Raw genomic sequence first — 17,518 nt, 5'->3', positions numbered from 1 at the left:
GAATGCCATCATCTTGCTTACCTTGTAAATCCTCCATTGCACCTTGGATATCATCACTACCACCATGTAGATCCTGCATGTGGATTCCATCGTCCGTATCCATACGACTTTGCACTTCTTCATGAACTTCATTTGCACCAGACAATTCGTCTAAAGAATTGCAAACTTCTGCTTGTTCTTCAAGAATCCATTGATGTATATTAACACCAAGATGGTCCATGTATACATCAATTACACAATCAGAAGCATATCTTACTTTGATTAGTTCCATGCAATCCATGTCGGTGGTGATTATCCTCAATTCATCAGGAAAGTCAATATCGGGCATGCAAAAGTACACATTCACACATCTCTCAACAACGAATCCTTGAAGGAACTCCACAAATTCGTTCTTGTCCACTCCAACAAAATCAACATCATCAAACCTTTGTGCGGCTCCATCTGAGTAAGTAATATCGGGGTACCTGGTAAAAATTCTTGCAAAATGTAGATCAATCTTCATGAAAAAGGCCATAGCAATGCCAAATTTTGCCGATTTGAGAAAAAGGTAGGACCGAAGAACAGTTGAACAAATGATTTGGATGAGGATGTTACAGAAGAAAGAGTTCGAAAGAGACAATTGAGGAGTTTAAAATGTATAGTATGTCTCATTAACTCATATGCACGTAGCAATTACGTGGATTTAATTAATCTAGTGGGATATTACGTGGAATTAGAAAAATGCTATGTGGAATGGGTGTCACCAAGTGACCCCTTCATATTTCCAAAAGTGTCATTTTATGTAGCACCCATAAAAATAATGTCAAATTTAAACTTTTCAAAACATATAAAAAAACAGTCATTACAAATTCGTTTTCAAAATAGTCTATATCAGAGTCTCCCAAAAACAAAAGTCATAAAAAGTAAGGAGCGGTACGATCACGCCTTTGCCTTGCCATGGTCCCCTGATGTACCTGGAACAATAAACTGAAACTGTAAGCCTGAGAACTTAGTGAGTTCCCCCAAAATACCCATACACACAATAATACACATATAATCGTAAACAACATACTATGGGCCCAGTCAACCATCGGGTTGGAATACCCCAGGCCCTCAACCATCCGGTTGGAATGCCAACATAATATGGGTCCAATCATCCTCGAGATGGAATACCCCAGACCTATAACCAACATGTTGGAATGCCCAGGTCTATTGGCTTTCGCACAAAGCAGATAAGCCTCAACCGCCAAACAAACTGTTGGAATAGTGTCTAAGGCTGCAACTATATTAGGCAAGTATTTGATCCGGTTGTGCATGGTCCTTTTGGGTTGCCTTCATCATAGCAACTTGATAGGATGATTATTAAGAGAGAGTAAATATTATTAATATATTATGTGAATAATATAATGAATAATATATTTGTTATTTGATTAATATAAGTCATAGAATTAATTTGGTGACTTAAAGAGATTAATTAAATAAAGGGGTATAAACTGTCAATTGTTTGATAGTTAAGCTTTAGACTGTAAATCCATTAGGATATGCTTTGGATGAATTCTAAGAGTATTAGGATAGCCAAAATCGTCCATATGCTTATCTATGGAATAGATTTGGATAGCCTTAAGAGAAGATTATCCAATTAGGGTTTAGGTTGTAACCCTTAAGGAGTCTACAAGTATAAATAGACCCCATGACATAGGGAATTCGACACCTCTGATTAAGTAAGAGAACTCTGGTCGAATTCCTCCCCTCTCCTCTCTCCTAAATCATCTTCATTGCTATTGGTGTTTGTAAGCCATTAGAGGAGTGACATTTGTGACTCTAGAAGCTCCAAGACCTCAAGATCAACAAGGAACTCAAAGGTATGATTCTACATCTGTTTCAATGTTGTTATTTAACCTAATTAGTCATTAGAAGTCTTGGATTCAAAAGCATGTTTAGTAGAAAGCCTAGATCCAAGCATTAGGGTTTTGCATGCGCACATAGGAAAGTTCTTATGGCTAAAACCCATCAGTGGTATCAGAGCCTAGCTTGGTTTTCTTTAAATTGTTGCTTGATTAACTGAAACAAACTTGCAAAATTCGATTTTTTGGTTCCTGAGTCACTGACTCGGCGAGTCCCAAGGTGGACTCGGCGAGTAGGCCTGACTCGGCGAGTCCCCTTGTGCACTCGGCGAGTCCAGGCGTCAGGAATGACCAGATTCGGGATTTCTTTGTGTTTATCTTATGGAAACTTACCTTAATCATAATAGATCAACCTAAATCCGATTTTATGATATATATGACTATTATCTTGATCTAGAAAAAGATATTTATCAACTAATTAAATATTTAATTTCCTTATATGATAATTAATTAATTATTTAACTATTTTGGTAATTATCTTTCAAAGAAATCTTGAATAAATCAAATATAGATAATTAGGATATTAATTGTTAATTGGAATTATTTGTTATTTGATCCTCCATGTTTTAAATGTTTAAAACCTACCCTCATGTTTTGAAATTTACTTTTGTGATTAAAAGCTTTAATTTAGACAACTTAAATTTCAAACCCTAGATTTTAAAAGTTTTAAAATACAACCCTATACTAATATGATATTACTAGAATAATATATATACGTATAACTAAATGCTAGTCTTACCGTTAGTAGGCCTCATTCACGAAGCCGATCTATAAGGTGGGTATAAGGTTGCGGCCTATAAAATGGCGCTTAATGGGTGTACACTCACACCCACCGCTTGCTTGATTGGTGGAGGGTCGTTAGCCGAACGGGTAGGATAGGGCAACCTCATTAAAAGTATAATAAGAAATACAAAGTAACTACACATATTTTTCCAAAATTTCCCAATCCTAGTTACTTTAGGAAAAGTGAATTGATGCAATCCCATGAAATTACACTTTGCACCTTGCTAAGATGTTAGTGGAGCGTGTGTGGTTTACCGGCACACTAATTGGTTCTAAGCGAAGGTGGAAAAGGGTGATTCATTGTTTATCATAGTTCGATGGAGCGTGTGTGGTTTACCGGCACATCGAATAGGTGATTGTTACAATGAAGGCACCATGTGAATTTACATGGTAATTCACACCCGCTTTGTGATCCTCGGCATCCCAGTCACAAACGAGAGGGGCATATCGAGATTTAAACATGCCATTGAATAGTTTCAATGAATCTCATCCGAACCTAGGAATTCTCAAAAACACTTAGGACTAATAGTTTAAGTTTTGTGATGGAGAATTAGTGAATCGTCATTCACTTACCTTCAATTTATTTGCATGTTAGATTACGGCATCCCTTTTCTAGTATGTAAATGTTATTGTTGGATCCTAGCCCTAATTTTCTTATTGGGTGATAATTAGGGATTCTTATTCTAATCTATCTTTGTCCTTTTCTAATTGTAGATGTCGAACGCAAACAACGCTGCTGCTAGTTCCTTCACGTTGATGAGCCTTTGCCAAAAGGTCACCTTCGATGGAACGAACTTTAGCGAATGGATAAGATACATTCGCACCATTGCTCGCTATGAGGATAAGGAGTATGTCCTCGATGAGAAGCTCGAGAAAATCAACCCCGAAGTTGCTACTCCCGCCGAAATCACCGCCTTTGAAACTCATGAGCGAGATGCAACGAAGGTACATTGCATCATGATCGCCACCATGAACTCCGAATTCCAAAAGTCCTACGAGGACATGTACCCGTACGAGATGCATCAAGACTTATTGGAGAGGTACCACCAAAACGCAAGACAAGAAAGGTACGAGATTTTCACTAACATGATTTCCGCGAAGATGGGTCATGGAGAATCTCTTACCGTGCACTTGCAAAAGATGCAAAGGTATGTCGACCGCCTTCGCAAGTTAAATGTTGACTTCGGTGAGGATTTGGCGATCGACATGGTGCTTCACTCTTTGCCTCCGATGTACAACCAATTTAGGATGACCTACCACATGAACAAAGAAGAGATCACCCTAAGCAAGCTCCAAGGTCTCTTGAGGGTTGTTGAGAGCAACTTCAAGGACAAGTCTGTTGCACCCACTCCCAATCCGCCCGCTGCTCCTGTCTTGGCTATTGGACAAGGGAAGGGAAAGAAGAGGAAAGCTTCGTCGAAGAACTATCGCAAGGTGAAAGCCCGAGATGGTGCCTCTTCTAGTGGAACCAAAGTTGATCCCGCTAAGCCCTGCTCTAACCCGAAGGAGGCAGAGTGCCACCACTGCCACAAGATAGGACATTGGAAGAGAAGCTGCCCGGATTACCTGTAAGCAATCAAAGAAGGAAAGATCAAGCCATCTTTCGCAGGTATATATACAATCAAATCTAACGATTCTAATCATGCTATTTCTTGGGTTCTTGATACCGGTTGTGGTTATCACATTTGTTCTAATGTGCAGGGACTAAGAAGAAGTAGGGATGTGGAGCAAGGAAGGATCAATCTAATCATGGGGAACAGAAGATCGTCGCCTGTGACCAAGATTGGAGTGTATTCCTTAGTGCTTAGGAATAGTTTAGTTTTAGATTTGAACAATTGTTGCTATTCGCCATAAATGGCAAGAAACATCATTTCATTTCATGGTTTATATAGACAAGGATTTAGATTTTCTTTTAATAATGAGAATGGTTCTATTTTGGCTTATCTAAATGGTGTCTTTTACTTTGAAGCTATACCATGTAATGGAATATATGAAACCGTTATGATTGTTGATAACTTAGGAAATGATGTTTTGAATATTGATTCTTCCACTAGTATGGATAAAGCATCCTTGTGGCATTGTCGTCTTGGACATGTCAACAAGAAACGCATAGCCCAACTCCAAAAGGATGGAGTGTTGGAGTCATTCGACCTTAGGGAAGATGACACATGCGAGTCTTGTTTGCTTGGAAAGATGACTAAGTCGCCCTTCACGAGTACATGTGAAAGGGGCGAGGGTCTATTGGACCTAATACATACCGATGTGTGTGGACCGTTTAGATCAACCACGAAGGATGGGAACCGCTTCTATGTGACTTTTACCGATGACTATAGTAGATATGGGTATATCTACTTAATCAAGCAAAAGTCAGACACCTTTGAAAAGTTCAAAGAGTTCAAGAATGAAGTGGAGAATCAATTGGGCAGGAAAATCAAGATGCTTCGATCCGATCGAGGAGGAGAGTACCTAAGTCTTGAATTCCACGATTATCTCAAGGAGTGTGGAATAGTTTCACAATTGACGCCTCCTAGGACACCGCAGTTGAATGGTGTGGCAGAAAGGCGTAATCGAACCTTATTGGATATGGTTCGCTCTATGATGAGTCGTGCTTCGCTACCAATCTCTTTTTGGGGGTATGCCTTAGAGACTGCCGCCCATATCCTTAACCGAGTCCCTACTAAGAAGATTGCCAAAACACCTCACGAGATGTGAACGGGGAAAGCTCCCTCGTTGGCACATATCAAGGTTTGGGGTTGCGAGGCTTTCGTAAGACGAGATACTCACGACAAGCTTGAACCTCGAAGTGAGCGATGTATTTTCATCGGCTACCCGCAGACATCCTTTGGATATCTCTTCTATAGACCGAAGGACAATGTTGTCTTCGTTGCGAGGAGAGGAGTTTTCCGAGAGCGAGAACTCATAAGCCAAGGAGACAGTGGGAGGCAAATCGAACTTGAAGAGATTCAAGAATCGATAGATGAAGGAACCTCTACCGCTGGTGTTCAACCCGAGGAGGAAACTCCGGTTGAACCGATTGACGAATCCTTACCTCTTAGACGTTCCGATAGAGTTAGAGTTCATCCCCAGTTTTATGGCTTTCATATTACTACCGAAGGGGACACGTATATTAGTGATGGTACACTAGTAAACCTTGATGAACCTAATAGCTATAAGGAAGCCATGGCAGGCCCGGAGTCTGTAAAGTGGAAAGAGGCAATGGATAGCGAGATCCAATCCATGTATGATAACCAAGTTTGGAATTTGGTTGATCACGTGCCCGGACGCAAGACCGTTGGGTGCAAATGGATCTTCAAGAAGAAGACCGACGTGGATGGGAACGTACACACATATAAAGCGCGATTGGTCGCGAAGGGCTTTACTCAAACTCCTGGAGTTGACTATGATGAGACCTTCTCACCAGTTGCGAAGATTGAATCTATAAGAGTGATGCTAGCAATTGCCGCGTTTCATGATTATGAGATTTGGCAAATGGATGTCAAGACCGCTTTCCTTAATGGAAAGTTGGCTGAGGATGTTTACATGGCTCAGCCAGAGGGGTTTGTGGATCCGAAGCATCCGGATAGAGTGTGTAAGCTTGAGAAGTCCATTTATGGACTTAAGCAAGCGTCTCGCAGATGGAATCTTTGCTTCGATGAGAAAGTCAAAGAGTTTGGATTTGTACGAAGTGAAGATGAATCTTGTGTATATGTCAAAGCCAGTGGGAGTATAGTAAGCTTCCTCGTTCTATATGTCGATGACATTTTACTCATAGGAAACGACATCCCGACTCTGCAGGAAGTTAAGTCCTGGCTCGGGAAGTGCTTCGCTATGAAGGACCTCGGAGAGGCTTCTTACATTTTGGGAATAAGGATAGTAAGAGAAAGAAGTAAGAGACTAATTGGACTTAGTCAGAATACTTACTTAGAGAAAGTACTAAAACGCTTTAGTATGGAAAACTCAAAGAAGGGAGAACTACCGATACAAAGTAATGCCAAATTGAGTAAGACTCAAAGTCCGAGTACCGAAGCTGAAATAGCAGAAATGAGCCGAGTGCCATACGCTTCCGCAGTTGGCTCAATCATGTACGCTATGACTTGTACTCACCCTGATGTAGCCTTCGCTTTGAGCATGGTTAGCAGATATCAAGGGAATCCTGGCAAAGCACATTGGATTGCGGTGAAAAACATCCTTAAGTACCTTCGGAGGACGAAGGAATGGTTCTTAGTCCTCGGAGGGAGTGATGACTTGAAGGTGCGAGGGTATAGTGATGCCAGTTTTCAGACCGACAGGGACAACTACCGTTCGCAGTCGGGCTGGGTCTTTACCCTAAATGGAGGAGCAGTGACATGGAAGAGTTCCAAGCAGGAAACCGTAGTTGATTCAACGTGCGAATCAGAGTACATTGCAGCGAGCGAAGCGTCGAAGGAGGCAATATGGCTAAAGAACTTCATCGGTGATCTTGGAGTTGTACCCGCCATAAAGGAGCCAATGGAGATTTTCTGTGATAACGAAGGCGCGGTTGCCTTAACCAAGGAACCGAGGGATCATGGTAGATCAAGACATATCGACAGAAAGTATCACTTCATTAGACATCGTGTAGAAGAAGGACAAATCGTAGTGAAGAGGATATCATCAGAAGATAACCCAGCAAATCCGCTTACGAAGGGACTGAGTAGGGTTAAGCACTTGCAGCATGCTAGGAGTATTGGGCTGAAGGATGATATTAGCGTAGATTAGATAGAATTTGAAACATGTAATAGATAAATGTAATTGACATTTGATGATTAAATAAAGGAGTTTTATTTATGAGTAATGTTACTATCTTATGTTAATTGTTTAGCTATTGTTTCACTTTGCATGTTTTGACTTCCAGAATAATTGAGGTTATTAGGAATAATCGAATTATTCAAATGGTCCACAATCGTTCATATGTTGGAAGTAGATATGAAAGAAGATTGTCATGAATTGGTGTGTAGAATGTCTAAATGGTGTTAGACATAGCAAAGGGTTGCTGCAACATTCATGAGTGCTTATGAACTAGTTTTGAGCATTGGAATAAACCCGCGCTTGCTGGAATCACCTTATGGAATACGATATAAAAGGTGATCGCAAGACGATAATATCATATAGTCTTAAAACCTAGATATATGGTTTATTATTTGTTAATTGATTGTACATTGATAATACGAAAACGCATCAGTAACTTGGTGTTATAAAACGTATTGTTGTGAATAGTTGATTAATGAATAAGTAAATGCATATAAGTCGAAGTTTATCTGTAACTCTTATCTAAGAAGGTAAAAGCGATATCTCGGCCGCTCGATGATTTGATTTGACTTATGTGCTGGACCCGGTCAGAACTGAATTGATGTGTTCGATTAAGTTCTATGTCAAATAAATCAGAGATCGAGAAACCTAAATGCTTGACTAACCATTCCATAGGATTGTCAGCATGATATCTAACAGAGGACTGTACGTTCCCTTATCTAAAGGACAAGATTGATTAGATCAGATTTGGCAGCGTCTTTGAGAGCTACGATTGCAAACCGAATTGTACTTGTAAATATAGTTACTAGACTTATCCAAGTGGGAGACTGTTGGAATAGTGTCTAAGGTTGCAACTATATTAGGCAAGTATTTGATCCAGTTGTGCATGGTCCTTTTGGGTTGCCTTCATCATAGCAACTTGATAGGATGATTATTAAGAGAGAGTAAATATTATTAATATATTATGTGAATAATATAATGAATAATATATTTGTTATTTGATTAATATAAGTCATAGAATTAATTAGAATTAATTTGGTGACTTAAAGAGATTAATTAAATAAAGGGGTATAAACTGTCAATTGTTTGATAGTTAAGCTTTAGACTGTAAATCCATTAGGATATGCTTTGGACGAATTCTAAGAGTATTAGGATAGCCAAAATCGTCCATATGCTTATCTATGGAATAGATTTGGATAGCCTTAAGAGAAGATTATCCAATTAGGGTTTAGGTTGTAACCCTTAAGGAGTCTACAAGTATAAATAGACCCCATGACATAGGGAATTCGACACCTCTGATTAAGTAAGAGAACTCTGGTCGAATTCCTCCCCTCTCCTCTCTCCTAAATCATCTTCATTGCTATTGGTGTTTGTAAGCCATTAGAGGAGTGACATTTGTGACTCTAGAAGCTCCAAGACCTCAAGATCAACAAGGAACTCAAAGGTATGATTCTACATCTGTTTCAATGTTGTTATTTAACCTAATTAGTCATTAGAAGTCTTGGATTCAAAAGCATGTTTAGTAGAAAGCCTAGATCCAAGCATTAGGGTTTTGCATGCGCACATAGGAAAGTTCTTATGGCTAAAACCCATCACAAACATGTGCACATATAACAGATAATCACATAACAGTCTATAGACAACAAACCAATCTAACAGATCATACCACAGAACACATAATACCATCATATCTACCAAGATACCGATCTAACATATTATACCACATACCACATAATACCATCCTATCTACCAGGATACGGATCTAACAAATCATACCACATACCACATAATACCATCCTATCCATCAGGATACCAATCTAACAGATCATACTAGCATAACATATCCATATAATAATCAAAAGGGACGGCCTTGGTGCCTTAGACCCTTGATGTAACAATCCGTTATTTCAGGTCAATGTAATGTCTAAAAAATCGAGTCTTGTAATCTATTTGTGAAGTAATAAGAATATCATCAAAAATGAAATGTTCAAAAAGCTCTGTTTGAGTACACTATGTGGTAGATATCGTGATAAGGTTTCCAAAAATATAAAGAACACTAAAATCCGAGTTATAACGAAGGAGTTATGACCAATCAAAGATTCGTAACACTACCGGTAAAGCGTTGCTAAACATAAAACGAGAAATTTCAATAAAATACTTTTTAGCCTTAGGTATCTAAATGAAAGTCATAGATATCATTAAAACGCGAACATACATAAAAAGAACGGCCAAATCTGACTTCGTATGAGGAAGTTATGAAGTTTCTGACCTAGTAGTAGACAACTAAAAACTCGAAATAGAGATCGAGCGGTCTTTAGCCGACACAACCTAAACGAAAGTTGAAGACCCCGGCAATAGGAGTACAACAGTAAAAAGTCTGACGAAAATAGACAACATATAAAGGAGTTATGGGATTTAAACGGACTTTTCCAGGCCCGACGTGTTAAAATAATATAAAAAAATAAGGTTAAAATTAGCCGACGGAGTCTAAACGAGAGCTGTAGAGCCTTTCACACCTACGCGTGCATATAAAGAACTTCGAAATCGGAGCTCGTACGCGAAAGTTACAGATTTTACAAGTTCAGGACACAAAACCCGAGGCTGACTCAGCCTCACGACGTGAGGGAACCATGCTCATGACGTGAGCTCATGACTGATGGGTTCCAGAGTGTCAGACACGTCAACTCGTCGAAGAGGATCATGCTGACTAAGCCTCACGACGTGAGACCCCAAATCAGCCCCTATAAATAGAAGCTTAAGGGTGTCGGGTTTTGTGCTCATCTCTTTCCATCTAAGTGTCGTTACTCTGCGAGATTACCTTGATAAGCCTTCCTGAAGCCTCGGTTTTTCATACTCGAGTTCCGAAGGAAGTTCTACACTCCCGAGATCCTCGAGAATCCCGAGATTTCAACTCTCTCTAGTTGAAGTTCTGCTCGATTCTTCTCTCGACTACTTCAAAACAACCACTTCAATCAAGTGAGTTCGTACCCCTTTTATACATCTTCAAATACTTTATAATGTTCTTTAATACATTTCGGGGGAGAATACAAGTAAACACCCGGTTAATCCCAAGAGAAAACGTGAAAACTCTTGTTATACCTTGCATGCATTAGATTTATACAAAATGCATAGTATCCAGAGTAGCCATCTTTGTTAAACCATTTTATGCATTCAAAGAACTTATGATTTTATGCTTTGTCAAACATTATGAAAGAGGATAAACATTGCATACAAAACTGTCACTTTAAATACAGACTTAGTTGAGAATCCGTGAGACGATTACATCTTCAATGCTACCTTTTTGTTAAAAGGTACTACTTAAAGTCCAGTCTATTATAACCAGAGTCTCCCGTTGGGAGAGCGTGTCAAATGTGTATAGATCTATACGGGAAGTCATGATCTTGCGCCCTGAGTGTTAGCTACAATCCTTTAGGTGACAATTTGTCATAACGTTTCGACGCCTGAAGACCGTCGCCACATGCATATTATGTTTAGTATGGTTATAAAACTCACCGGATAAACAATTATTATGGTAGTTTGATTTTATGAACGAGTAGCTATTAAAACTATTCTTCATCTAACGAGTGCGATCTTCTTATAGCTTTACTATATAAAACTATGCCTCAACCTTTAAGCATGTCAGTTGCTTGCGATTTTCAGTCTTGGACCATAGAGATTGCCGGTTACTTTAGGAAAATAAGGGTTTTTCCTGTATCCAAAACAATCAACTAATAGGAAAATAAGGGATTTTCCTGGTGCAACTATTTACAATTCACAACACGAACATTCATACGCATTCCATACCTTTATAAGAAAATAAGGGATTTTCTTGGAAAACGCACGAACTTTGGAATGACATACATTTTTCTCAAAACCACTTATGAACTCACCAACTTAATTGTTGACATTTTTTCTTTGAAATAACTTGTATTCTCAGGGAACCGCTAAGCAGGTTTGGAAACCAACTTTTGGGGATTAACGCTTTGACGTTAATTACTTCTTTTGAAAGATGTTTATGTATTAATCTTTTGAACATGTAACAAATACAATTATGTGTTGGTGATTTGTTATCATCAATGTTATTTAAGTATAATAGGGATTACTTTGTTGACTACAAATGATCTTGATAAATATTAAACAAGTAAGGAAGGTGTGGAGTACACACTTGTTTAAGTTTGATCAAGTATTAAAGTATACTGTCATTTAAGGGCGAAGCCCCTAAACAAACGGGGGTCCGGGGGCAGTGCCCCTGGGAGCGGGGCTCGCGGGAAAATTTTATTTGGGTTGTATTGCTATATTAAAAATGCATCAAAAAATCCAAATTTTGAATATTTGACCCTGTTTTGACTTTGAATTAATCTTTATACAAAACCGGATTTATGACAGTTTTTACTGTTGAGAAAAACTGTTATATGATAGTTTTGACAGTTTTTCGGATAAGGCATTTTTATAACCAATTTTAGTCACTTTTCTGGTACTCACGAAATTACACCATCTCAATCTCTCTTTCTTTTCTCTTTGATTTTTTATCCGAGTCTTATCCAATTGAGGATTTGGGAGTACCACCTAAATACTTCGATTTGAAAGTGATTATCACGATTCTCAGATTTCCAAGTGCCACTAAACCATATTTCTAACATTATGTAAACATTTTGAAACCTTTATATGTATGGTGGTGTGTACTTTCCTTACTATGAACTGTTATGATATTGAATATGACGTCCTCCGCCCCAAACGTTTCCGTCGTTCTGGTTTGGGGGTGTGACACTTGAGTATAGTGAGGATAACTCACCTCGCAACTGTCGACTCGAAAGATAAGCTCAAACTATCAGATCACTACCACAATCTCCACCACCTATATTTACCATAGAACCATACTCATAAATTTCCAATTTCCCAAAATGCCCCAGAAGTCAATTAGCCAACCCTTGGTCAATGTCAAAGTCAACGGTCAAGGTTAACAGTCCATGTTGACCCGACTCGTCGAGTCCTTCCAGAACTCGAGTAGTCGTGAAATCCCCCCACTGACTCGTCGAGTTTCCTGCAACTCGTCGATTTCAAGTGTGTCCAAATGTCGGGAAAACCCTAGTTGACTTGCCGAGTCACTCCACTGACTCGCCGAGTCCATGCAGAAGTCCTTGCACAACAATCTTCATCGGACTTGCCAAGTTGGCCATGCAACTCGACGAGTCCCTTCAATCCATTATCCATTCAGATGCTTTTTAAACCATTTTAAGGTTCCATATTGCAGATCCAGCTTCCCAAGGCATGTTTATCACTTAAAGTTGCATATTTTACGTGCATGCAAGGCTTATAATGTCAAAACAAGCTTGCAGTGGAGTTTTACACTTAAGGAGAGGTTCATACTTGCTAAAGATGAAAGCTTTATGGACTTAGAGACCAAAGAGAGTTCAGATCTGAAGTTACAACTTCAAATCTTAGCTCATACCCAAGAATAGCTTCTTAATATGCTAGAAAATCTCTAATCTTTAACCAAATAAGATCTAGAAGGAAATGAGGTCAAGGTAATGACTTGATACCTTCAAAAGATGCCAACCGAGGTAGATGTCAGATCCCACACGTTCCTTTCTTCCAGCCACTTGCTCTCCAACCTCTTCTCACTAAGATCCACCTTCCAAAGCTTAAAACACACAAGAATGGATCACACACACGGATTAGGGTTTGTTGGACTCTCAAGAGGCTGTAAGGGGGCCAAAGGAGGCTAATGATCCTTTAAATAGGGTGCAAACCCCCGAAAATTAAGGTTTCATCCTCCAGCTCTTACTCGTCGAGTCCTAACTTGGACTCGGCGAGTAGGTCACTTAAACACGTGCCCCAAATCCGCTGCTATTCGACGAGTCGGGGAATCCAACTCGTCGAGTAGACCTTGCACTTATGAAAAAGATTAAAGCCATAATTTAATACCTGAGAATCGGGACGTTACATTTTAAAACCAAAAAACATAAGTAAATGCCCTTAAAATGCAAAAAAAAAAACCACAAGGGATATTTAAACCATTATACGTGTTTGTAGGGCTACCGTGACAATAACCTGACCCAGAATATATAAAGTTCAAAATTTTATTTTTCTCATTTTGTGTGTGTTTTAAGTCTAATTTTCTCTCAATTGAGCCTTCAAAGAACATGTGTGTCTCCGAATCTAGAATTTTTTTTGTTTATCTTGTTTATTACAGTTGGTAGTATAAGCTTCTATTTTTGGTGGAAAAAAGCGAAAAAAAATGAAACCGTAGGTTCCTAAGAAACCTACGGTGTACAAGGCTTCAATACACAAAACGTGCATTGAATACTTGTAAACCGTAGGTTTCGTTTGCACCTACGGTTTTCATAAAAAAATTTGTTTTGTTTTGTTTTTATTTTTTTTGTTTGTAGCTTGTATGAAACTTCATATATAATGCGTTGTGATTTTTGTTAAAAAAACTAAAAAAACACAAAAATCGTAGGTTTTAAGAGGATTCTGTAGACCATAAAATGGTCTACGATTTTGTTTTCGAAAAATGATTTATAATTTTTTTTATAACAAGGCCGAAACCATAAGCAATATAGGTGAAACAGTAGACGATCTTAGGGGGATACGATTGTAGGTAAGGGTGAACAAACCCAAATCAAGAAACTGAGAAACCGACTAAAACCAACGAAATCGAAACTGAAAAACCCGAAACCGAAGGTTAGGGTTTGAATTTTTTTAAAAATCGAAAAATCAAGTTCGTTTTTGGTTTTTACCCAGAAACCGACCCATCCAACCTGAGAAACCGACCCATACTTAAAACCGACAATCCGCCCTAAGAAATCGACCCATCCAACCCGAGAAACCGACCCATAATTGATTGTGTTTTGAAAACCAGAGGTCCAAGTGGCGGCAACCCCTGGCGAGGTCCAAGGGGTAGAGGCCCTGGCTAGGGTCGAGTTGCCAAGTCAGTACGCAACTTTTTTCTATGAGTTGTATTACTACATAAAAAATGCCTTAGAAATTTGAATTTTCTGAAAACGAACCCAGTTTTTTGACTTCGTTTTGACCTTTGTTAATGATCTGATTTTATAACAGTTTATGATTGTTTATGACAATTGGAGTAGTTTTTTGACAAAGAAAATTGCCTTAACAGTTTTCAGACAAATGAAGTACTTAATCATTTTGGTCATCATTTTCCTGGTACAACAATCACGAAAATCATACTTCATATTCTCTATTTTTGAAACTCTTCTGAGTCTTATCTGATTAAAGGTTTGGAGTACCATCTAAATACTTTAATCTGAAAATGTACACATGATTCTCAAAATTTCCAAACCTTTTACTACCCCGAATTATTAACAAACATGTTAAAACCCAAAACTCATGGGTTTGAACCCAGAACACGTGAGTGTATGGGTTGAACCCAAGAAATCGAAAAACCATCCAAACCAACCTCAGAACCCGAGAACCGAATCGACCATAACCGATCCTATTGAGTTTTGAAAACCAGAAACCGACTATTTATAAGTTGGGTTGGGTTTGGTTCTAAAACAGACCCAAACCGACCTATACACAACCCTATTTTAGAGGCTATTTCTGATTAATGACTTAATTTTGGCTAAAAACTGAAAAATAATTAATAAAATGGGTTAGTTTAGGAATTATCCCAAATATAAGTATTATCCTTAAAATGATGCTAACAATTCCTCCGGTACTCAATATTTTTTCGTTAACAATATTAAATTTGAGATTTTTGTGACCAGTCAATTTCCCTAAGAAATTACAACAATATTTTCACTTAACCAAAGAAAAACGGTTTTCAGAAACTTCATCAAAGCACGCGATTTCATCACCGTTTCTCACATTCCTATGAACCAGAAACTATCAGCAAACAGGAACACACCTCTCAATCGGTCTCTTTCCCATTCCGCCGCCGCCGTCGCGCCGTTACCACCATTAACGTATAACCAACCCCAGAAAACTTCAAATCAGGATCCATATCTAACATTGCTGTATACACAAGACGATTCCCCACATGGAGGAACAAACATTCCACTCAGAAGAACCCCATCCCCAATTTAAACCGGAATCCTCATCGCCACAATCTTCCGTTCAATCTCAACCGCTGCAACCACGACCACCAACAGAGGAGTTTTCTTCTACTTCTGATATTGCCCATATTGTTACTTCCAACCCTTCCAAAATCCCCATTCGTCCACAGAAAATCCGAAAACTCTCGCCGTCCACCGCAACGGAAGAAATTCACCCTCAAACAACGATCGCAGAAGCCGACGCATCCAAAGCCATTGTCCTTTCGGCCACCACAACACCTGCCGTAACAAAAAACCGTCGTCGAAACCCATCGCGATCAGCAATAGATTTACAAAAAGTGATAAAACCCTTATCTGCACAGGGCGAGATCACCGCCGCTCTCCGCCATCTCAGATCCGCTGACCCTCTCCTAGCTAATTTAATCGACAATCACCCTCCGCCGGCGTTCGACTCACATCAACCACCGTTTTTAGCCCTAACCAAAAGCATTCTCTATCAACAACTAGCGTACAAGGCAGGAACATCGATATACACTCGCTTCGTCAACCTCTGCGGCGGCGAAGACAGCGTCGTTCCGGAAACTGTCCTTTCCCTCACTCACCAGCAGCTTAAGCAAATTGGGGTTTCTGGGCGTAAGGCAAGTTACCTCTACGACCTAGCTAATAAGTACAACAATGGGATTCTCTCTGACGAATCAGTTGTAAAAATGGACGATAGGTCTCTTTTTACAATGCTTTCAATGGTGAAAGGAATTGGGTCATGGTCTGTTCACATGTTCATGATATTTTCGCTACATAGACCTGATGTTTTGCCTGTTAGCGATTTGGGAGTTAGGAAAGGAGTGCAACTGTTGTATATGTTGGATGAGTTGCCTAGGCCATCGCAAATGGAGCAGCTCTGTGAGAAATGGCGACCTTACAGATCAGTTGGTGCCTGGTATATGTGGCGGTTTGTTGAAGGTAAGGGCACTCCGGCTGTTGCTGCTTTAGTGAATATCGGGCAGGGGCAGCAACAATTAGGGCAGTCTGAACAGGTACAACAACAGCAACAACTCCAGTTGCAGCTTTTGGAACCCATCAATAGCATTGGAAATCTCGGGTAGTTTTCTTGTTGCTTTTCTTCTCTACTCTTCTTGTGCTTTATCATATAGTATATCATTATGCATGTGAAATATCAATATCCTTATGGTGTTTAGATTGAAATTTGCATCTTAATAGGGCCACAAATTTTGTTCTATTAGTGTATTTTTCATAACTACTTTAATCTTCTACTTCATCTGCATCTTCATAATTAATATGATTTCCAAGAAACTGCTGACAGAATTCCATTGGTGCATTCTTTTTCTAGGGCTTGCATTTGGGGGCAATGATTGAAGAACTTATGAAGATCATTGACTCATTGTGAAATTGATTATTGCACTGTGATTTGGTATTGTAAATGGATTTTCCTCAGAATAACAATACGATTTTCCACGTATTTGAGTTGTTCAGCTATTTTTTCAAAGTGTTTAATTGCTTATAACTCGGCCCTTTATGTCAGAGTGGTGGTAAATTGGTAATTTTACACACGTTTTAGCTTCACGTTAGTTAGCCTTGAATCAGTATTACTTGATTGATATAGTTCTTTCCTTTATGTTTGACAAATCTTGAACAGAGTTGTCATATAGGTCAATGATATTTTGTACTGTGTTTGTGTTTGAGAGACTGATATATCAATGACACAAATTGCATCTTCTTGTCCCACTTAACAATAGTGGAAACACTCACTTTTGATCCATTGTTTGTACAAAAAGACGGGAATGCCATCTTCTTCCCAAAATACCCCTAGAAATGACACAAAACATGGTCAACCATTAGATGGGGATGATTATCATCATCCTATGGTTGTAGATTTGTGAATGGGTGGAAACATTGTCGTAAAATTCGACTAATTCAGGAACTTGGTCAAATGGTCAAAATTAGGGGTGAGCATTTGGACCGGTGGACCGGACCGGACCGGACCGTTTTTTTGGACCCCCGGGCCGGTTCTCGGTTCTAAGATTTCTCGCCGGTCCGGTTCGGTTTTTT

At 39.2% G+C, this 17,518-nt stretch overlaps 1 protein-coding gene across 1 annotated transcript; it reads left to right on the top strand.

Moving 5' to 3' along the window:
* Nucleotides 1–15,189: 15,189 nt before the first annotated feature.
* On the top strand, nucleotides 15,190–16,990 carry LOC145097320 (DNA-3-methyladenine glycosylase 1-like). The gene is made up of 2 exons (XM_079034858.1): nucleotides 15,190–16,550; nucleotides 16,800–16,990. The coding sequence occupies exons 1-2, from the start codon at nucleotides 15,436–15,438 to the stop codon at nucleotides 16,819–16,821; spliced, it is 1,137 nt and encodes a 378-aa protein (XP_078890984.1). The 5' UTR covers nucleotides 15,190–15,435; the 3' UTR covers nucleotides 16,822–16,990.
* The last annotated feature ends 528 nt before the right edge of the window (nucleotides 16,991–17,518 follow it).

The sequence above is a fragment of the Lactuca serriola genome, chromosome 4 (genome assembly GCF_051521515.1).
Source record: "Lactuca serriola cultivar US96UC23 chromosome 4, Lser_US96UC23_V15, whole genome shotgun sequence".
Lineage (NCBI taxonomy): Eukaryota > Viridiplantae > Streptophyta > Magnoliopsida > Asterales > Asteraceae > Lactuca > Lactuca serriola.
This window is presented reverse-complemented; position numbering and strand designations above follow the sequence as displayed.